Source organism: Leptosomus discolor, chromosome 8 (assembly GCF_034619465.1).
Source record: "Leptosomus discolor isolate bLepDis1 chromosome 8, bLepDis1.hap2, whole genome shotgun sequence".
NCBI lineage: Eukaryota > Metazoa > Chordata > Aves > Leptosomiformes > Leptosomidae > Leptosomus > Leptosomus discolor.
The window spans coordinates 40,980,995-41,003,673 of NC_141398.1; the positions used below are offsets into that span (position 1 = coordinate 40,980,995).

At 44.3% G+C, this 22,679-nt stretch overlaps 1 protein-coding gene across 1 annotated transcript; it reads left to right on the forward strand.

Moving 5' to 3' along the window:
* Positions 1 to 218: 218 nt before the first annotated feature.
* On the forward strand, positions 219 to 20,140 carry BBS2 (Bardet-Biedl syndrome 2). The gene is made up of 17 exons (XM_086469078.1): positions 219 to 335; positions 1,821 to 2,048; positions 2,435 to 2,560; positions 2,751 to 2,813; positions 5,861 to 5,938; positions 8,140 to 8,244; positions 9,184 to 9,270; positions 10,534 to 10,669; positions 13,043 to 13,182; positions 13,962 to 14,106; positions 14,689 to 14,860; positions 15,904 to 16,033; positions 16,865 to 16,996; positions 17,516 to 17,653; positions 18,111 to 18,223; positions 18,959 to 19,107; positions 19,771 to 20,140. The coding sequence occupies exons 1-17, from the start codon at positions 219 to 221 to the stop codon at positions 19,875 to 19,877; spliced, it is 2,166 nt and encodes a 721-aa protein (XP_086325204.1). The 3' UTR covers positions 19,878 to 20,140.
* The last annotated feature ends 2,539 nt before the right edge of the window (positions 20,141 to 22,679 follow it).

Sequence of the window (22,679 nt, forward strand, 5' to 3'; positions counted from 1 at the left end):
CCCAGCTCCCACAGTTGCCTCAGCCTCTCTGCCCCCCTCACCCCCATTTACCCCCCTCGTCACCCCACAGCGCCCCCCGCGGCCGCCCCGGATGCCTCAGCACGCCCCGCCCCTCCCCGCCCCTCTCCGCCGACGCAGAGGCGGCGCGCGCGAGCGGGCGGTGCCCGGCCCCGGCGGAACCCGCGTCCGGCGGCGGGACCCCCGGCCCGGTCCCCGCTATGCTGGTGCCGGTGTTCACGCTCAAGCTCAACCACAAGATCCTGCCCCGCATGGTGGCGCTGGGCCGGTACGACGGGACGCACCCGTGCTTGGCGGCCGCCACGCAAGCGGGCAAGGTAACGGGGCGGCGCGGCCCTTCATCCCGCCCGCCTCCCCTCACGGGGCCGGGCCGCGGCGGGGCGGGGCGGGGCGGGGCGGGGGGCTCCGTGCGGCCGCCGGGCCGAGGGGGAAAGGCTCTTCTTGGGGGCCGGCGGGCGCTGTGGTGGTGCTGCCAGGGCGCCTCCCGGGGGCAGGCCCCGCTCGCCTCGGCCGCGGCGTCCTGCACACCGTGCTGGGAGCGGGCCTGCGGCTCACGGGGTGGCAGAGGTCGCAGCGTTCCTCTGGGGTTTTTGGCTAGGCTGAGCAGCCCCGGTGCCGCGGTGGAGTCCGCAGCAGAAACCCCTGGTAGGGCCCGTCGGCTTCCCCGCCTCCCGTGGCGGGAGCCCTTCGAGGGGGAGAGGGCTTGCTGCCTTCCCCTCCGTCCCTGCGCCCAGAGCTGCGGCGGAGGCGCTGGAGCTGTCTGCAGGCGGCGGGCCGCGACGCTCGAAGCCCTGCTTTGTGGCAGCAGGGCGTCTGCGAAAACGAGTGGCTGGTAACCCCAGTCGCCGAGGAATTTTTCCCATTTTCGAGGGGAGGGTGGGATTTTTTTTCAAGCCGCGGGTTTTATCGCACCGTTCTCGGTCACAGTGGTGAAGCTTAGGGTTGTTAGGGATGAAGCTCGGTGCTGATGAACGGAGCAGTGCTGAGGTGTCTGTGGGCGATGCAAAGACTGCGTCGCGGAACCGAAAGCATCGTGAGTGCTCTGTTGGAGTGTGAGATACAAACAAAAGAGGGTTAAATACAGCCACACTAATAAACAAAACACAGGTTGAAGTATAAACTTACAGAGGCATTTGGGTGGCTGTAAATACAAACGTGGTTCGCCTGTGATGTTTCCTAGCATTATTATTAATTTTATTTTGCAGCTGTTAGGAACAGCCTAGAACAAGGGCTTGTTCCAGAGACAGACTGTGCAGCCGTAAAGCAAAGGCTGTTAAGCATGCTCGCCTGTGATCTTATGACTCTGCTCCGGGCAGTTACAGTGACTGAATAATGGTCAGTAAGAATGCAAATTTATTTATCACAGGCCGCTTTTTAAATTAGCCATGTTCACCTGCAGATGGAGGTGGCAGATAGGTACCAGGGAAATTACCTGAAGTGTTTGGGGTTTTTTGGTAACACTGTTACCAGCTGGATGTAATTTGTTTAGTTTGTTGTTGTTCCCTTTGATTTGCTTTTTTCACCAATGTCAGTTGTCCTTTTCAGAAACAGAACAATGGTGGCACAGCTCCGCTGGCCAGAGCAGGAGTTTTCCTCCCATTTACCTTTTTTGGTATAGTTTAAAACTGAAGCATAACTGTTAGAAACAGTATTGTCAGCAAAAACCCCAGTCTTTTGCCCTCACTTTGATTGGGTGAATGCCGCCCTTCCCCGTGGCAGTTGTTATCCAAACAGTAGTCTTTAACATTTGTATACAAACATGTATGCACTTTGTGATAATATTTATATCTTTGTTTCTACAGGTTTTTATTCATAATCCTCATGCTCGAGGGCAGAGAACAAGCACAAACCGAATGGTGCAAAGTAACCAAGATTCAGACATTTCTCTTCTCAACATTAATCAAGGGATCACTTGTCTGGCTTCGGGAGTGCTGAACCCTCAGCTTGGTTATGATTGTATTCTGGTGGGAACACAGACTAATTTATTGGCTTATGATGTGTATAACAACTCGGATTTGTTTTACAGAGAGGCAAGTTAATTTAACTATCTGCTGCTTCTTAGTGTCTTCATTGTTTTCTTTTTCGTTCCATTCTAAAGATCACAGTTTTTACATTACTTTGTCGATTAATTATGCTTCTGTTCTTTGCAGTAGTTATATTGCTGTATTTTGCCTTTAGAATATCTGGAATGTTTCAAAAGAAAAACATGAATATGATGTGTGTCTGTGTATGCACGTGTGAGAGCAAATTTTCATGATGTGTCAAACAGAAAACACCTAGCAAGACAGAATTTTTAAAATTTAATAGGCATTCAGAGCTAAACTGATAGTGATGATGTTGGGAGCGCTCTTTTTGGTTTGTGTGCTCTGATGTCTCATTGTCTGCTGTTTCTTTTTCCTTTAATGTTTCTCTGTAGGTTTCAGATGGAGCCAATGCAATAGTTCTTGGAAAGCTGGGAGATATTTCATCTCCACTTGCTATTATTGGTGGGAACTGTGCCCTGCAAGGCTTTGATTATGAAGGAAACGACCTCTTTTGGACAGTAAGACTATGCATAATGCTTTTGATGTTATTACAAGATTCTTCCAATGGCACTAAATCCTCTTGATTCAGTGCTCTCAGGTCTTGCTTGATTGTTGACTATGCCAATTATTCTGTTGCGGTTGACATCATAAAATAGTTTAGTTTCTGACGGCTACCATCAATATTGAGGACTATCTTTCTCATTTTAGGTTACTGGAGACAACGTTCGTTCATTAGCACTCTGTGACTTTGATGGTGATGGGAAAAATGAGGTTTGTAACCATTTATGTGTGAATTCAGCTGTTTTCATGGTCTTGTAGTGAAATGATAATAAAAACCCATGGGTTATCAAATATGACTGAGTCACCCGTTAAAGTGATCCCTGCGTGGGACATGTGCCTTTTTCAGGCTCCAGTCCGGTGAAGACGTGCACAAATGCTCAGCCCACTATAGGGAGCAGCACTGGTGTCTGGCACTACTCAGAGTGTGTAAAACTAGGCATAGCTGGAGTCCTGCTGGTATTACTGCCTTGCTGTGGTCAATCGATTGCTGGCCATAATGGAAAACTGCTCTCATTTTTCCTAACTACACTGGGAGAAATACAATGAAATGCCTGTGATCATCAGTGACGTGGCATTTATTTCAGTGGTATTTCTTGAATATGGTTATAAATACTTTTGTAAAGTTCAGAGAAACAACTTGCAATCATCTTGGATGTAAAAGTGAGCCCTTAAAAAGCTGTGCTGTGGAGAGCTTCACTTACGATTGGTAAAATCAAGAAATCTGTCTTCACATCCAATCGTCCTGTTTCTTCATAGTGACATGGGGAAATGAAATACTCTTTGCTGTTCTGGTTTAAAATGAAGATAACTTGTCACAAGCATCTTGCTGATAAGATGTGAGTCAATAGGCTGCCGTTCTGATCATGCAGGCTATAAGGGATGGATGAAGGTGTGAATTTGTATGGCATTCTCTTGTAAATGTGCTTCCCTCCTGGATGAATTGGAGGATTGTGCTTAGAAATATGAATCTTTAAGAAAAGTAATGGCTTCCTGGTATACGGCAGATACTAGTAAATACGATGTTAAATCACCATGCTAAAAATACTTGATTTTGTCATCTGACTCTCAGTTTTAATCATAATTACTTAAGCTTCTCTGTTTAGTTCCCCAAAAATCCTTGTTTGGAATGCTTCCTTGGGCTATGTAATATTTACAGTAGTGTGTAAAGGGCCTCTACACCTTTTAGGTGGTTTTTGTAAATGGTGAACTGATGCAGACCGTTTGCTTGATTGGGATCTTCAAGAAGTGAAAAAATTTCAAGTTTTCCGATCAATTTCTGGATGGCTCCTTTTAGGGTATATTTTTTTTAATGTGCTGAGAGGTGGTTATAATAAGTGGAGACAGCGTATAAAGATTCGGAAACCAGGAAACTGATCTGTGGCACTAACCGTAAATGTTTTCCACTTGTGCTTCTGAGTGTTTTTTTGTTGTTTTGCTATTTTTTTTTTACTTGCAAAAGGTTCGTTCTCAGCAGTTGGTGTAATCTGTTGCTACTTCAAGCTAAGCAGCATTGAATGCGTTATCCAACTAACTTACCCTGCCAGTTAGCCCAGCATGCATTTGCTGAGATTTTTTTTTAGGGTTCTTTTTAACCTTAATTATCTAGATGATTCTTTTTTAGGGTTTTTTGTTGTTTTATTTGTGGCTTTTGTGAAACTGCCTCTGGTTTAAAATTGAAGTTCTGAGAAGATGCACAGGAACATCGCTTTGTGTCTTATCTGATAAATGGGTGTGCTAACTTTGTTTCCGTTCTTCCCACCCCAGAAAGAACATGTCTGCATTTAAAATTGACCGATTCTAAAACTTCGTGGGTATACTCCTGTCATTTAGTAGCTAACAAAACTGATTTGTTGTATGCTCTGTATTCCTCAGGACTTTAGATTGATTCAGGTTACTTTCTCCCAACTTGCCAAAGACTTCAGGGCGGGGGGAACTTTTTCCTTGCTTTTTCAAATTCCAGTCCAGTAGAATGAAAGTTACTGAGGTGGACGTGTTGAATCAAACTAAATGAAACAAACATCTTCTAGGCATCTCTGGGAAATGCAGCACCACCAGTAATGGTTTCAGGATTCTGTGCTTTCTGCTGCTGGTCCCTTTTTGCTGGTAGTTGCAACTTGTCAAGAGATCTGTACCTCTTTCAGATGTTATGTGTTATAAATTATTTCAATAGATACAGTAGGCTTAGTAAAATTTAGTATGTCATAATTGGAAGCATTAGCATCTTTACTTTGGAAGAAAAAAAGCATTTAATCTTTTTAAAAATCCAGCTTTGATATGGATTTGTGTCTGTTCTGCCAAGTAAAGATGCAAGACTCATTGGTTCCAGTGGGGAAAGGTAGTACCAGTTTTTAAACTTTCATTTATAATTCTGTTTGTCATTGATTTGATGGATGACTTCATGGGCAAGGCTCTAAACAGATCTGTTTCTTGGTTTCTCAGTTTGCAAAACAGAAGCCACGACTTGTCACCATCTTTAGAAGGTGCTTTTCCATGGGGCTCCTTTTCATTCAATATCTTCTACCTGCTCAGTTAGGAAACAGGAAGAGAACTAAGATGTAAGAAACAATAAGGCATGAGAATGCAGAAAACCCAGTTCAGTGCTGTTGTCCTATTTGTATATCCATTTACATCCAGTTAAAGCCCCTTTTACCCATGCTTTGCAGTAGTGGCAGCCACTGTTTAGGCTGGAGCAGCAGTGATGGCTCGATACTTGGATTCATTTGGTTTGAGTTTTCTTGAATGAGGGATGTTGAGTGCTAAGCAATGACTTCTTTTTTTTCCCCAGCTGTTTGCTCACAGGCTAGTAACTGGGAGTTGCTGTTTCTCTGGATCCATGTAGTACAAGTCAGAACTGATCTGCAGGTCTCCTGCTCCAACATGGGCAACGTATTTTTGATGTGTGTAACTGCAGTTACAAATTGTAACACTGAATTTTTTACAGTAAGAAAAGAGCGTAGCCCTGGAGTTCCAAAGTATCTTTTCTCATTCCTACCCCAGATATTTCACGATGCTTTTGTAGAGTCTAGCTTGCCAAAACAAGGTAGAACATTAGTTGAACTTGACTCAATGGGAGACTTCTGAAATCTTGTCTTGGCAGAGGGTACCTTTTGTTCCACTGGCAACTTTTCAAACAGCTGTTCAAACCTCTTCATTGCTGGACTTGGAATATTTATTTGCCCTCTGGGTCCTGGAGTATGTCCTTTTAATTCCTTAGCTTGAATAACTATTTTTAAGGTAGACTTTTTTTTTTTCCCTAGCTTCTTGTTGGCTCTGAAGATTTTGACATCCGGGTGTTTAAAGAAGATGAGATAGTGGCAGAAATGTCAGAGACAGAGGTAAATTACTTCTAGCTAATGCTTATTATAATTGCTGATGGAGCTGAAAGTATTATGTACTGTAAAGCTTCTCTGATTACTCTGGTTCAAATTTATTGTGTAGTTAAATAGTTACTTAACTATTTGGCACAGTATCTATTCTGCTAGAACTGCAAAAGTTAGAGTTTAATAATGTCTTTCATTATGCATGTGGGGTTTTTTGCTTTGTTTGTTTACAAACCTTTCACCGGGTTAAGAAATGTAACTGTTGCTTGACTGAAAGTCAGGGCCCTGTCCCAGGGTGATTAAGGTTACCGGACTGGGATTGTGAAGCTCTTGGTGCCTTCTGACCGAAAGAATGGCTTCTGCAGTTTTCCTCAAATGCATTAACACAGTCACGGTGAAGTAACTTGCCCCTATGTGTATCCAGACAGTGTGAGGGGGTTGCCCAGGCAAAACTGGAGATTTATATTGCACTTGGAGTTACACACTGGCTATATAAACAGGGCTGCAGTGCTTAAAGTAAAGTATGGGGCAGATAGGTTTACAGAGGCATAAAGAAAAGGTGTGGGAGTTGCTCTTTAGCTTAAGAACTGCGAGAGGATCCCCACTGTTAAATTTTGGTTGCTTGGAAGGGTATAATACCCTTATAATTGCATTTAGGAGTTTTCTAGGCTTCTCTTGATCCTTCTGGGCCCAGGGTAGAGTAAGGACACGTTTACAAACCTTTGTACTTGAAGATCTGAGGTCTCCTTGCTGCCCAAGTTGGGACTAAAAGGCTTAGTTAGCTACTAAACCACTTATGAAAAGCTATAAAAGGCAAATCCGGGCAGTGTTCTAGGGGAGGAAGCTGTTGCTATAGCTAGAATTAGAACTGGGCCTATAATACGTTCTGCTATCTGTACAGTAGCCAGTCTAGAGTTGTGATTTCTAGTTAAAGGGAAGCTAAAGGCCCATCATTCTCATGTGTGATTTATTTTCACAGTAGAGTTATTTGAATTCATGCCTGCAGAGTCTTAGGAGGCTTGTTACAATCCTCTAGTTTAAAAGGACCCAGCTGCACCTAAACCTTTCTTTTTAGGAGGGTAAATTCAGGGAACACTGGCTTTATACATTGTGCTTGTTTTGGGTACTGGATCAATTTGCATTTTCTGTGTTTAATCACTTACTCTGGTGAAACTGAAGCCATAGACGGTTGTGATTCTTGAATTTGTAAATGGACAATCAGATGTAAATGGAGTATTGCCGCCTTTCTGAGTTTCTGACTGTTGCTGGGGTCTTCTGTCCTTACTGGGTGCTGGTAATTTAGAGGGTTTTGATGCTTTGGAGGAGATTGTGAGAGGGAAGGATAAAGGGTTTGGAAACCATGTTTTAGGGTAAACAAATCAAGGACCACAGTCAGCTGCATTTAGATAAGAAGTTGGTGAAGGATTTAATTTAAGGAAGTCTCCTGTGCTACGCTGTACAGAAGACCAGATGGATTATTGCAATTGTTCCTCCTGACATTAAAATCTCTAGTCTTAGTGCATGGAAAAACCTGCATTTGCAAGCACTGAGAGCCTTAGCTCAATGAAGACTTGTAAGGTAATGGGTCTTAAAAGGAGTGAGAAACAGGCTGAGTTATGACTCTCGGGCCTTTCCCTGGAGCTCTTACTTACTCGGGTAATACCTACCATGGTGTTCTAATTGTCTTCCACAGAAGCCCAGCTGTGGGAGCTGTTAGTTTTTATCTCACTAATCTTGGGCAAAGATTTTCTACCAATAATATCTCTAGGGCTTTCCCAACCCATGTCAAGCTGAACTCTTTGGCATCCTCAGCTCCTGAAGCTTAAGGAATGTTGTGTGTTTGGAGTAGGTTTTCAATGATAATGTGTTCGCACTGATGACCACAGGAATCCTATGAGCAGTTGTGTTGCTGCTTGTGGTAGGAAGCATTTGGTCAAAGTACACAGTTTGAGGGCAATTCTGCAACCTTTGCTGAAGTGTATCAGCACTGCCAATGCACCTTGTGTGAGAAGATCCTACAAGGCCTTTGGTGATTTCAAACTCATTTTAAAAAATTGTTACTTCAGTACTTAATGCTTCCTACAATAGACTTATTTGCCACGTAACTGTTGTGCAGCTCATATGATAGAGAGATTGTATAGTCTGTTCTCTGTTGCTTGAAGATGCAGAGGTTTTCACTTCTGTATCCTCTCTCTCCCTCTTTCCTCCCCCTCGAGACGATTACCGCACTTAGCCCCATGTATGGCAGTCGGTTTGGCTATGCTCTCTCTAACGGGACGGTTGGAGTTTATGACAAGACGGCCCGCTACTGGAGGATTAAGGTTAGTCCAACGTTGGAATATCATCACTGAAAGATTGAAGGCTGCTACAAGATTTGGTACCTAATCTCAGGTCATTCTGATGTTACCCTGACTCCTTAGATGAATTTGAAATTTTCTGCTGAGCACAGAACTGGATGTAATTTTGTTCTTACAAAATCTACCTATTTTTATAGATACATGCAATATATCTGTGTCAGTTCCTTCAGTGCCTTTGGGACTGTTGGTGATGGCTTAAACAGCACTGATAAACTGTACGACTAGGGATGCTTCAGCTTCGCAGGGTTGTTCAAGCAACAGACATGCAACAGGGAAATTTGAGTTCACTGTTAGAAAATGCATCTGGCTGTATTGTTGAATCAATGAACTCTTTTTCAGAGACTGAATGAATCTTGCATTGTCTATATTTGAAGCTAATTTTTCGCGTCAAGAGCAATTTACTGCAGCAAATCGTATTGGCAAGATCCTTTCCTGGTGCTCGTTTTAATATTCTTAATATAACACAGATTAGAACAGTATTTAATAGTAATAAGAGAAAGGATTCCTTATGAGGTGGCAGAAGGAGACTAACGGCTTTCCTCAGTGGTCTCATTTCATGACAACGTTGAACCCTAGATTTTTCTTTCTTCATAGAGAGTTTGGATTTTTACACTTTGTTTATGTGAGTTCTAATCATCTGCTTGGCTGAAAATGTATTTAAAGGAAAGGCCAGGTCCTTTGAGAGCAGTGGACTAGATTTGTAATGCAAGGACTAAGATTTCAGACGTGTGTGACCTTAGAGATAGTGATGCTTAAACTTCCTGTTAAGAGACATTTTTGTATTCCTTTCTGTAATCTCTGTCGCCTCGTACTCCATGTGTTGCATGTGTCAAGCGTGTGCAATTTAGAAAACATACCCAAGCTTAATTTGTTCTTAATTTGTTCTTTGTTTTCTCTCTTCAGTCTAAGAACCACGCCATGAGCATACATGCGTTTGACCTGAACTCTGATGGTGTGTGTGAGTTGATCACTGGCTGGTCCAATGGGAAGGTGAGTTTATACAGGGGAGAAATGAGGAGCTGTAGGTCTGGAAGCTGTATTTGAACAAGCCTGTTAAATAGTCTGAAGGAGAACAGTCAAAAAATTAAAAAGACTGTTGAAAACTGAGCACTGAAGAGCTATTGCAGTAAACCTAGTTTGGCTGGTGAATCCTGTGCCAAGTGCAAGATCAGGGAAAACCTGCTCCTCTGCTTAGCTCAGAGTCAATTGCTAAGGTGTGGTAAGTTGTTTCTATGGCAGCAGAGATCATGTGCCACATCCTAAAGCTCTTGAGAGTCTCTTTTCAGCTGTGTCTTCTGCAATGTTTCCTGAATGTTCTCAAACTACAGGGAAGACAAAGCAGTTATGTAACAGGAGAGCAGCGTCAGCCTTGACTGTGGCAGGATTAATCAAGCATTATTTAGTTTTATGTAAAGGCTTTCTATGCATCTCAGCCTTAGTCTCTTAAGCCTGTTGCTTGGTATTCCCCTTTGCCAGAAATGACTCTTCCAGCTGCCAAATCTCTCCTGGACACAGCTTGCCCGTTTCTTTTTCGTAAAGCTATGCTTTTTTTTTCTTCACACCTGTCATTACTCTCATTAGCCTGGGGGAATTTAATTAACTTTGTATCAAGCTGGCAGGCTAGAGCCCAGATATGTTGTAATTTACTTGTATTAGGTGTATAACATAGTTAAAGACAGAACCTCTCCTTGCTTTACTCCTTTCTCTGTTTTCCACTGGCAGTCTCTACCCTGCTTGTTGGTCTGAAACAGTCCTTAGCTCCTAGAAAGAGTAATGCTGGGTCCTGTGCTGTGGAAAAGACACTGCACAGAACTGAGCCCCCCTCACCGTTCTTCTCCAGTGATAGAGAATGAAAGGTTGTGGTATTTGTGTATAGAAATTACTCACCACGCAAGGGCTCAGCTAAGAGGAGAGGTTATAAATACTGCATTAAGGTTATTTCTGGTTTGGTCCCATCACTGCTGCATTCATGTGTGCCTAACCTTCCCAGTGCAGACTTGCAGTCCCCTTCTTTCCTTCCTCTTGTTTGTAACTTAGGGAAGCATCTCTGAAGAGCAGTTCCTGCTAGCTGAGTCTGTTTAGAGGTCGTTTCTTGGTGGTATTTTTTTCATGTGTGGTGTTCTGATCAGCAGAGCTGCAAGTTCAGCTGCAGCTCTGTGAGCGGTAGTGGCTTTCGGTTAACAGCTCAGAGTATGGCATGGCATATTTTGGAGTTTGGTTCATGCTGTGCCTTGGAACTCTTTGTTGTTCCAGGTTGATGCACGCAGTGACCGAACTGGGGAGGTCATCTTTAAGGACAACTTTGCTTCCTCAATTGCAGGAGTGGTGGAGGGGGATTACAGAATGGATGGGAGTACCCAGTTAATCTGCTGTTCAGTTGACGGTGAAGGTAAGAGCATTGTTCAAGATGTTAATTTAATACACAATATCAGGCACATCACATTGTCTCAGATTAGCTAAACGTTGTTTCGGTTCCACGGGCATTTTTGTCTGCCAAATTCCCTTGGCTTTATGCGAGTTAAGGGAATTTTGAGTTACGCTATCTGCAAACAGGATTTTAAATATCACCTTCTCTGTGATAATCAATGTGTATTTCATTATGATCCAAGAAGCCATCAAAATTCGTTTGCCTAACGGAAGAAGTCCCATCCTAATAATGCAAAGATAACTATATTCAGTACAGACTGGTTCTTCAGGCAACTTTATTGTAGATGAACATATAGGAAATCTTTCTTCCTATATGTGATAATTCTTTGGTCACTTTACAGTGGGTCAAGGTGTTTAGAGATATAAGGAAGTGTGTGTTTTGGTTTACTTCTGAAGATGAGTAGTTTTTATATTAGAAATTTTAGATGTTAACAGCACTTTTTTTCCTGGAAAACGTCATCCTGAGACTGGAGAACTGGTGGATTTATCCCACCATGCATTCAAGAAGTCAGACCTGGTTTCTGTGAGTGGAAACAAATATGATCACAGATGATTTAAATAAGCCCAGCATGAATTTACAGGGATGGCTCCAGGAAAGACACTGGTGTGATTATCCGACTGCTTGGCGTCAGTGGCCTGAGACAAGCAGGTCTGGCACAACCCATTTGGAACAAAAGCCTGTCCTTGTTAAATAGCACGGTGTTTTGCTGTCTGTCTTAATCACAGGCTGTGGGGATTTGCTGTGCTTCGGCTTCAGCGTATAAACCTTTTTCCCAAGCTTACAGAAGGGGAACATTGTACACAGTTCCTCAGACACCTTGTCCTAGCAGAGCTGTGTAGGTTAATATCACTGAACGTGATCATCCTTTTCTCATGGGTCCATTAGAAACAAACCTTGGCACAATGGGCATTCCTTTAGTCGTTACTAAGTAGTAAGAACCCTGTTGTTGGGGTTATGTGGACAATACATTCTCGTGGGCCTTGTCATTAGAGTTCTGTTTGGGGCCAGCATCCTTTCATGTGAGGTGTTCTCCTGTGTTTCAGTGTGTTTTCTGTCTTGCTCTCATTTTAAGTGAATGATTCACTCACAGATAATAAAGCGGACTCTCTTGTCAGAGAACAGTATGCATGCTGAATGCTTTTTAAGTTCCCTGCAACTTTTTACAGACGTTGTGCAGTCAAGCAGCATATTCTTCGCAGGTATAAGATTTTTGTCCCTGACTTTCGTTGTCAGTGGCAATCAGAGCGCACAGCCCTAGAGCAAAATAGGAGTTTATAGCAAGCGTCTTTGTCTCATTATCTGTTCAGATCTTCTGTCTCCACAAGCAGCTGGAGATATTTCTGTAACTCTGTGCTTCATGGGCTTCTGGGAAACAGGTCTTACCCCTTGAAGTGAAGTTCCCTTGATTTGGGGAAAAACTAATGTGGCTAAATCTTGTTTACTTGGCTGATTGACAGTGATTTACAGTGACTTGCAGACAGTAACAACTCCTCTGACCAGCTCTAGAAATCCAGGTACATGTTTTATTAATTTTGCACAGTTGCAAACTTGCCTAAGCACCTGAAAGACTGATCGCGGTGGGAATCCTCTTGCAAAAGGACCAGGTGCTGCGCTTGTCTGGTCAGGTGAAGACAGCTTAAAGACAGATTGGAAATTTACCTTTTGTCTTTTTTTAAATGTGCAGTTCTCTTGTCATGATCACCAGACGTGTGAGCTGACACAGGAACAACCACAAAAACATGGATGAAGTGCAAAGAGTAAATTTATTCTCATTAGCTCGTGAACGGGGGGATCCCCGCAGTAGCACCCGGGCGGAGGTACGCAAGCGGGACGCAGGCACTGCGGAGCTCGGTCCTTGCTAGATGGAGAACTTTCAAACCTCCTGCTTTCACCTGTATATCAGGGATTTTTGCAGTGTGGTTTTCCACTGTGCTTTGATCTTTCCCACAGCAGGGCAGAAATCTCAAGCATGTTCGATAAGGTGTCTCTGGGTCTATCACAGGCCTGTGTTATCTGGACACAGATGTTCTGCTTGTCAAACACACAAGAACAGACAACAACTAGAATGATACATGTGTTTTTCAACACCCCAGCTGCAAGTCACTTGAGCGTGTTTGCAATCCTTTCCAATCTTCCGTTATCTTCCCACACCAGGAAAGTCAGAGCCTCTGTGGGTCTAAATCAATGCTCGGGTTTTCAGCTGAATAGTACCAGCTGAAGACCAGAACTAGTGTCTGCTGCTGAGGTGGTACAAGGGGGTCTTGGTACAGAAGCTAAAGTTTTGGAGAGGCTGTGAAAGGCTTTGCTGAAATTGGCTGTTTTGTTTCTGTACAGTCCGGGGCTATCTGCCAGGAGGTGAGGAGATGAAAGGAAACCTAATGGATACAAGTGCTGAGCAGGATCTGATCCGAGAACTTAGTCAAAAGAAACAAAATCTGCTGCTGGAATTAAGAAATTATGAGGAAAATGCAAAGGTACTACTTAAACAATGTGTAGGGCCAAAACATACCTTCCTATTGCTGTAAACCCAGAGTAATCGGGGAAGCAGTTGTGGGGCGGTCCAGACAAGTCAGAGCTGTAACCTGTTAGGATGCAGCGAGATTGTCTGCTGGGGTTTCCTGCTGGCTTGCTCTTTGTGCAAGTTCAGAGCTTGCTCTTTGGATTTTAATAAGTAACATTTTCCTTGCTCCTTCAGGTTGCCAGAGCAGTTGTGTTTGGAGCTGGATTCTGTTCAGCCCTCTGCTTTGGCTTATGACTGCAAAGTGTAATTTTCAATGCATAAACCAACTCAGGGGTAAGAGGGGATTCTGTGAGAGGATCAGGAAATTGGGTGAGGGTTGGGAGCACTGCCAGTGTGTAGGAAGCACACTTGTGGCTTGATGGTGAAGGTGCAGAAATAAAGAGCTTTGAAAAATAGTCTGAGGAAAGGGTAACTTCATATTTGAACAGTAAATGCCTACCATAGCAAAAGCATGGAATTATATATGCTTGTGCTTAAAATTGAGTATGCTAAGTGTTTTTCTTGGGTACAGAGCTGATCTCCATCAACAGTAAAGCACTTGAACAAATGTAGCTCAAGTGTCCACAGCTCTATGCCTAATCCAGCTGCTGTTCATAGCTATGTGAAGTGTCTGGGGGTTGCTGTAAAGCAGCCTTCTCCTAGAAAAGAGAACTGACTTACATGCATGTTTTCTGGGTTGCTTGAATGAAAATTTTGAAATTCTGTTGCTGAAGCATATGTGTTTTGCAACAGGCTGAACTGAACGCTCAGTTGAAGGAAGCTGGTGGACAGAGAGGTGTGATTCCAGCAAATACCCAACTCCAGACAGCCCTCTCGGTTAATCTGGGCTCTGACAGCCAGTCTGCCCATGTGGAGCTGTGTATTTCCACCACAAATGGTGGGTGGTAAGCTGCAACCATTGACATTCATTTAATGTAAATCCATGCAAGTGTTTAGTTATATTTAGCTGAGGATTTGCCTGTCTCTCCTTTATTGTCTGTAATTTCCCCTTTGTGGTTACTTTCCTTTCACAGAGTTTTGAATCAAGCTGTGTTCCTTTGATGGGTCTCGGGGGAGAGGAGTTTGATGGAATTTGTTTCTTGTTATGTGTTATTTTCCAAGGCAATTAACATTTAACTTGGATGAAACGAGTCTTGGTGATCACTGCAACGCTCCCTGTGTCGGCTCTAAACATTAACCTACAGCCGTGTTAGTGAGGGTGTTGTGTGAACGCAGCTGGACTTCAGCTGGCTTTACGTGCAAAACTGGAACTACCCCGAGACAGCAAATTGCCGTAGCCCCAGGCAGACTGAGGATGCAGTCAACATCCAGATGGGGTAGTGCTGGTCGTCTGGAATATTTTAACAATTCAGAGGAGGGGTGTAAAGAGTTGACTGTGCTTAATTGTGGAAACAGTAGTGGTTTGTTGCCAGAGGACAGCTGTTTAATTTAGGAACTGCTTTTTCTTCCTGTTGCTAAGACACAATCATCCGTGCTGTGCTGATCTTTGCTGAGGGCATATTTGAAGGAGAGAGCCACGTGGTACACCCCAGTCTCCAGAACCTCTCAGGCTGTGTTCGTGTTCCCCTTACTCCACCCAAAGATGTCCCTGTGGATTTGCACATCAAAGCCTTTGTGGGTTACAGGAACAGGTGAGTTTTGTGTTGTGATCTCTGCTGGTCTCCAGAGCTAACTGTGTGACCAGGAAATAGCAGTGATGTGGCTTGTCCCTTGGGAAGGGCACCGTTAGTTCCCTGGTGCCCCACTTCCCTGGAAGGAGAGCTGGATGCTTTCTTAAAAACACCGTTGCAGCTGTGATGCTGAGCTCTCCTCCAGACAAGGTCTAAATGCTCTGGAGTCAGTGGGACCTGCTGAGCTGTGGCTCTGCCTTTAGGGGAACAGTGAGCACTTCTTGTCCAGAGGATGCCACATTGTGGGTCTCCGGAGGGAATGAGGAGAGGTGGAGGCTGTGTCCAGGCTGCCTGCTCTAAGTGGCTGTCTCTCCAGGGCCTGGAACAGTGGCAGCTCTGGATGAAGTACTTGAGCAAGCCTGGAGGCACAGTGATGTCTTTCAAGGTACAAAGTAACCCTGAACCCGTTTGCCTTCAGGGTAGGTAGGAAGCAGCATATGCCTGATTTCAAGACAATGCTTTTCCAGTTTCCCATAAAAATAAAATGTCTCTTCACGCACACTTGAAAACAACTTTCTCCCTGCTCACATCTGCTAGAACTGGTGGTGCCCTGGGAAGCAGCATCCTTTCCCTGACCAGGGAGGCATATTTTGAGAGCTAGCCAGCCACTGCAGAAAGAACGTATGGGACTGAATTTCCTTTTTGTTTTCTCTATTTGTCTTTGGTTTTGCTTTTAATAAGACTTCACCGAACCTGTAAAGAAAATAACCAATCACACAGTAAATGTGTTAGCCTAGAGAATATATTTCATTTGAAGGATTATGGAAAATATAAGCAATGCGGAAGAATCATTCAACCTCATGATGGGATAAGCCTGGAATTTCCAAGTTCTAGTGTTTTTTTCTGGGAAACGGTAAGCGGCTGACTACATAGCTGGAAGCTGCTGATGTCATTAGCCAGCTAAAAAAGAACCAGGAACCATTGCAATAGGTGAATCCCTGGTGAATCCCTGGTACATTAGTAACTGTCTCTATTTTTTTTTTTTTTCTTTGGCTTGCTTCTAGCACACAGTTCCATGTATTTGAGCTGACAAGACAACTTCCCCGCTTTTCAATGTATGCCCTGAGCAACCTGGATTCGGCCACGGAGCCCCTGAGCTTTGTTAACTGTACAACGAGCGAGAGGCCACAAAGGGTGAGTTTCTGCTCTGCTTCCTATTTCCCGGTCCTGCATACAGATACTGCAAGTGGAAGGTTTGTAATTCGCTGGAGATGTCTGAGAGCAAAGGAGAAATTATGCAGTGAGCTACATTGCTGGCCTTTGGAGTCTGTGCATTACAAGTTGACTCAGTGCTTTTTTTCCTTCCTTAAAAAATGCCTCAACTGAGGCATTCCCTGCTTGAGGAATTCCTGCAGGAACTAATAATCAGATATTATCTTGTTTGGGCTGATGGAATGCTAGTGCAGGAGCCCTGTAGTGAGTGAGGAATTTTGTAAATGAGTGGAGGACAGGAAAAAGGCAGTAGAGTGCCCAGGTAATGGCTCAGATCCGTAACAGATGAGCAGCAGCGCTGTAGCTCTGGTTCTAAAAGATCTAAATTGTGGGGTGGCTGTAATTAAAGCTGGTCGTTTCCCTTGTAACTGTAGGGCTCTGACATTTTTATGTGACCTTTACTGCATTAAATGGCCAAGGCAAAAAACAAGAGGCAGTCAAACTTTCCTTTAACTTCTTGCAGTAGAACGAAGCCTTGCTTCCCAACTTTCTCTGGGCCTGGGCTTATGTTTTGACCTTGGGCTGTGGTCTCTGGTTACTGGATTTGATTTTCTTAGGAATATTTGGCTTTGGAGCAAAGATTCAACCGTCCTCGTTCTGACAAGTTCATGACGTGGGTTTAGGAGATGAAATTTAGTAAATGAAACTTCCAAGGTACCCTGAACAGTGTCCTGGTGCGCACCACGTGCAGGGACATTGTGTGGTTCTCCAGGGTTTCCACACAGCTGATGCTCTTCATTTTATTTTTGCAAGATTGTTATGTGGCTGAATCAGAGCTTCTTGCTACCTGAGGATGTGGAGTTTCAGAGCGCTCCCTTTCAGGTTTGCTTCACCTCCCTTCGTAATGCAGGTCAGCTCTACATCAAAATCAAGCCTGGCGGAGAGGTGAGTACCTTCGTGGGTAAGGGGAACACCCATTTAATTATACTCTGGTGAAACTCAAGGGTTGTGCCAATGTGAGGCAGTAAAAATGAAGAACGACTGAACAGGCAGAGGAAACACTCATGTTCTATGGATGTTTCTGGAATCTTTTGGATCTGTTTACTGTTAGTGGGTAAAATTCCAGGCCCCGTTAATGAAGCAAGCTGCTTAGGCTACAGGTCTGTAGGAAGGTATCTGTTCCCACAGAGTGGTTTCGGGGAGCCATAATTTGACACACAAAGGCTGCCTGTAACTTTTACACTGGTCCTGTGTGCACAGATGCCCCAGGCCTGAACAAAAGCCCCTTGGAAATCAGCATCTCCTTATCTACTGAAAGCCCAGAGCTTGCTCGTGAAACGATTTTGCTTCTTGATAGAATGAACTGCTTTGAGCCTGCGTAACTGAGAGGCGGTCCTGCTGGGCAGTTCTGGGAGATTTCTTGGCACGGAAGAGCACTGAAGTGCTTGTTTTCCTTTCTGACAGATTTCCATCAACACGGATGATATTGATCTAGCTGGTGACATTATCCAGTCAATGGCCTCCTTTCTGGCCATTGAAGATTTGCAGGTGGAAGCAGATTTCCCTGCATATTTTGAGGAGCTGCGAAAAGTGTTGGTCAAGGTGAGGAGGCATCGGGCATTTCTGGATTGGCAGCTAAGCAGTCACTGGGGGCATTTATATGAGAGGATCTCTAAACTGCTTTATCTTCGTGGAAATCGGTAGCAATGGCTTGCTGTATATTCTGCGCAAAGGACAGTGGGACACCCTCAATTTTGTTTGTCCTGTAGAACAGGCCCTTGGTCCTCAGCAGTTGATTGTTTAGAATAATGCGAATACGTTGTCTGGGAGACTGAGGTGTGGATTTGGGTCAGAGTGTAAGGTGTGTATCTCTGCCTGATCACCTTCTTCTGGAGGACAAGGTGCTCCTCTGGCAGCCAGCAGGTGAGGGGAAGGAGAATGGTCCCAGAGATGCTGGTCGGTTAAGTTGGGATGTTATTTCCCATTACACTTAGCTTGAACAGTTACCTGTATGCTCAGGGTGCTGCAGGCCCCTTTCTCATGACTTTGCCTTGGACAGGTGGATGAACACCACGCGGTGAATCAGAAGCTCACTGCTGACATGGCTGAACACTCCAACCTCATCCGCAGCATGCTGGTTCAGGCAGAAGATGCACGACTCCTGGGAGACATGTGAGCAATTGCTGCTTAGCTTGTGTGGTTTGGGTTTAGAACAGTCAGTCTTTGCTTGTCAGGCAGAAAAGAACACAAAAAAATACCTTTGTGTGACATAGGGGTCGCCTAGTTACAACCCTTGATGTAGAATTGGTACCTTTTCTGGTCCCACCATGAGCTCTCCCTGAGCCTTGTCTTGTTCTTTAGGTGGAAAACCAGTCTGGGGAATGCAAAAGGGATGAGGGTAGAGGTTAGTGTGGAGCCAGTGGGGTGAATCTGCCTTGAGACAGTGAGATATTTTGGAAAAGATACATTAAGGGAAGAGGGCAGTAAAAGTTGTCTATGGCGTGTGAACTTCTGGGAACACCAGGAAAGAAATTTTAGGTGACAGTCTTTTCACTCTGATTTGCTGGGTTCTGCTAATGTCCTATCTTGACTGCCAAGAGCAGCAGTAAAGAGATCTGAGCTACTGCAAAGCAGCATTACACTTGCTGGGGAAAGTGGTGTCTCCTCTTTGGGTTGCTGGATAAAGTAACTGTGAAAACAGGTTTTTTGGTGTGGGTTTTTTTTTTTTCAGTAAAATAATGAGTATAACCAACATGCCTAGACAAGTCTGTTGTCTTGTAGCTGGCAGACCTGTGGGTAGCCGCAGTAGCCATCACAACCATGTATCGCTACACATTTATATTGACAAACCGGGAATGACTTTCTTGTCCCCAGAGATGCAAATAACTGGACTGATTGTTCCCCCAGGAAAAACATGAAGACACGGTATGTCGAGCTGTATGACCTTAACAGAGATTTAATAAATCAATACAAAATTCGTTGCAACAACCACACAGAGCTGTTGAATAACCTGAAAGCTGTGAATCAGGCAATCCAGAGGGCTGGGCGGTTACGTGGTAAGTATGTGTGTTTGGAGGGAATGGGGAACCTGGGACCCCAGTGAGGCAGATAAGATGTGTCTTGGAGGCCACCTGCATTAGCTAAGTGACTTCAGGCTTTTTGGCCTGAAACTAAATCAGCAGAAGTAATCCCTCATTTTTCAGTCATAGCCAATTGCCTGTGACAGTCAACTGTGAGTGTCCAGTATAATCTGGGATCGCAGTTTTAGAAAGATCAGTTCAAAGCAGTTTCCAGCTTTCTGGATGGTATAGAAAGTGCTAGTTTTGTTGAAAACAATTTAAAAAACATTTTTATAGTAGTGTTTCAGTGCTTAATTTATAATTCTGCTTTAAAAAAAAAAACCTATCAACTTAAGCAGGGCTGTTTGTATTATTAGTTCTGTAGGTCTTTGGGGAAGGAGGTATTTTTTTGCCTATTCATAGCATTCCCCTTTCAACAATTCCTTTGATCTCTCCTATAATAGAGCTACAGACGATTCTTCTTTAAAGAAAGGATTTTATTTACCTATTAGAAAAAAGGTGGCATTTCACCACATATTTAAAAAATATTTGAAAGAAACCCCTACATTTTGGGACTGGATAAAATAAGAATTTTTATCAGTTCCTTAGTAACTGAAGTGGTTTTTCTTTTCTTCCCTTTTTGTTTTTTTCTCTTTGCAGTCGGCAAGCCTAAAACACAAGTGATCAGTGCTTGTCGGGATGCGATAAGGAGCAACAACTTTAATGTGCTGTTCAGGATAATGCGTGTGGGAACAGCCTCTTCTTGAAGCAGCTGGAGAAGCAGCAGCTGCCCAGAGGCAGAGCTTCCATTCAGCAGGCAGATACGGGACTGGTCCCGACCAGTGGTTAATTCAGTCCCCATCCCCACTGTAGGTGGAAGTAATCACAAAAGTAGCATTTTAGTTAAGCCATCGGGTGAGAAATGTTGTTATGCGGGCCAAAGCTTTGTGAAGAAAGCATCAGAGTTTAAGTGCAGATGTGGTATTTATGCAAGACAAAGGTATAACATTGGAACAGTTATTTTTCTTACAGTAACTTATTTATGTATTTCAATACATTTTGTAGTTAAGGCATTGGCCTTTTTCATTAAAACATAGACTAGTTTGACTGCTTTTGTCTGATTTAGTTGGGGAGATGTGTACAGTTAAGTTTTTGTTGGGAAAAAACCAAACCGAACCAAAACCCAAACCACTTTTCTGGTTTTGCTGCGTAGTCTCCATGCACACCAAGCACTTAAACTGTCTGTGTTGGAGAACCCTGGGTTTCATTGCAGAGGTGTACTGCCTTCTAGGTCAACCGCAATTCAGTGCGATTGAAGCACCAAAGGGATAACCTCTCCTTGCTGGCTTTTAAGCCAGAAGATCTTTGAAAGCCGCCCAGTTCCAGGATCCACGCAGGTAGGAAGTGGTCTGTTTCATATCCAACACTCTCCCCACACCTGGATTGCAGGAAGTTTTGCTTCCAGCTGCTGCTGGAAAAAACTGCAGATACTGAGATGGGCAAGGGTGCATTTCAAGAACAACAAAAACAAACTGCACACCTAAGCTGGGCGCGTACTTATGAAGAGCTGGCGGTACTTAATGGGATCAAAAGAAGAAGGTATTGAAAAATGTCTTGGCTCCTGGCTCAAACCTGTTTATTAATTGTGGGATCTCTTAGAATCGGATTAAAATATTACAGTAAGGCTGTATCTGAGATCTAAAGATATTTTAGAACCTTTGCCAAAGCAAATTTCTTCTAGAAAGCTAAAAATATCTTGCACACGGACAGAGGTTGGGCCTAGTGCTCTTAGCTCCTGCGCCGCTGGTCGCACCTCCAGCTGCATGGGTCGGTGTTCGCAACGCAGGCAGGGAGGAGGCAGTCTGTCTCTGAAGCTCTTGGGCACCTTCTCAGGGCTGTCGGGAGTATTCGCATCCTGTCACTAGTCTGTCTCTCACTTGCCACTACTGAATTAAAGCCAGCAGCCCACCATTGTTACAGAGCAACCAGCGAGCATACGACGAGTTGAATGGGGAATGTAGCTCTTGCAATGTGTTGTAGTCCCCCAAATGGCCCCTTGCCGCTGCTTCAGCCCCTTGCTGAAAGCAGAGATCCCTGTCGCTTCAGGTCTGCAGCAGGAGATCATTTGAATGCTTTTAAGAACCCGGTTGTTAGTCAAATCCAGCTCCTTGGTGAAGGGGTGGTGAGCCACCCATGCTGTTCTAAGCAGGCGAGCTTCGAGACTTGGTTATGGAACAGTCTCCTGGCATAAGTGCTGGGCTTTCTGCCACCTGCTGTACCTGTTCCCACTGTTTCAACCTCTTTATGTTCAGAATCCTGACGCTTGCTTACTTATGTTTATGTAGTCTGTTCAATGATAAGAGAGTGGCTTTGATCAGAAAGCAGCATTCCCATCAGCCTGATTTTTCAGGGCTACACACCAGGCACTTCCAGTCCCAGCTCTGTTTTGCTCTTGACAGTGAGGTCAGTCCTTCGGTCACAGTCCAGACTTCTGATAAGGCTGATTTCCCCTGGCTGAGTTTCTGACAACAAACTTGTCATTTATTTTCCTGTAAAAACAACTTTTATCTTTGCCAAATGTAAAATCCACATCCTGTAAGCTGAAGTGATACCAGGTTTGCAGTTGAAATAAATAATTGAAATAAAGCTGCCCTTGGCTGGTACCAGCAGCCAGCTGGCATAAGCTGAACCCCCACCAGGAGATCAGTGGCAAACGGTCCCCGCTGGTACTATTCAGCCCAGGACTAATGCCTAGTGATCCCCTTCTCAGTTATGGGAGGAGAACTGGTCACAGCAGGTTAAGCTACTGGTTGAGTACAGAATAACCTCTGAAACCACACTAGTAGAGCTACGTGTTGCTAATAATTCATGGGCAAGGCTGCTTAGATGGCTTCATGCCTTGGTATGCGCGCTGGGGATTTGGTCTACAGCACTGTCCTGCCCCGCTGGGACGCTTCAGTGCCTGCCTCAAACTTCTGCTTGGGCTGGAGCCTTCCTCATACAGCCCCTTCGCTGCCAGGGAAACATGCTGCAGGGGTTCAGTGCCTGCTGAAGAAGGATCTATATAGCAGTGGTTTTCAATGTCCTAACTCTGGTTTGGAGTTTAGAAACACCAAAACAATTGGAACTGACACTTGACGACAGGTTATCTGATTTTAGCCCCTCTTTTTCCAAGTCCCAGGGATTGCTGCTTATCTTAATTCATACTAATTTGCTGAATATCCAGTCGGAACTTCCTCACTGTGTGTTAGGGAATGCCAAAACCGTTTCTTTAGCCTGGGGTCTAACCTAAACTGTTTTATCTCACTCCATATTGAATTGTTCCTGTTTTCAGCTACTTGGCAAACCGATAACAGCCAAATGCCAAAATATTTGTTGTGAAGAACTTGAACAACTCAGCAGCTCAGTAACTGAAAGCTGCTGGTGCCCTGTATTGAATGCCAGGCTTTGGAGGTGCAGTCAGCTGGTGGGAAATGTGCATCCTCGTACAGCCAAGCTGATCGACGTCTGCACGAGGCCATCTCGCCTGGTGTGAAGTTTCTGTTCGCTGTTGCTCGCACTCTGTTTGC

What these genes read in the sequence shown, in the direction of transcription:
- BBS2 (XM_086469078.1), top strand. Translation starts at nt 219, where the DNA reads ATGCTGGTGCCGGTGTTCACGCTCAAGCTCAACCACAAGATCCTGCCC. An exon ending in CGGATTTGTTTTACAGAGAG is followed by an intron (nt 2,049 to 2,434) that starts GCAAGTTAATTT and finishes GTTTCTCTGTAG; the next exon opens with GTTTCAGATGGAGCCAATGC. An exon ending in ATTATGAGGAAAATGCAAAG is followed by an intron (nt 13,183 to 13,961) that starts GTACTACTTAAA and finishes GTTTTGCAACAG; the next exon opens with GCTGAACTGAACGCTCAGTT.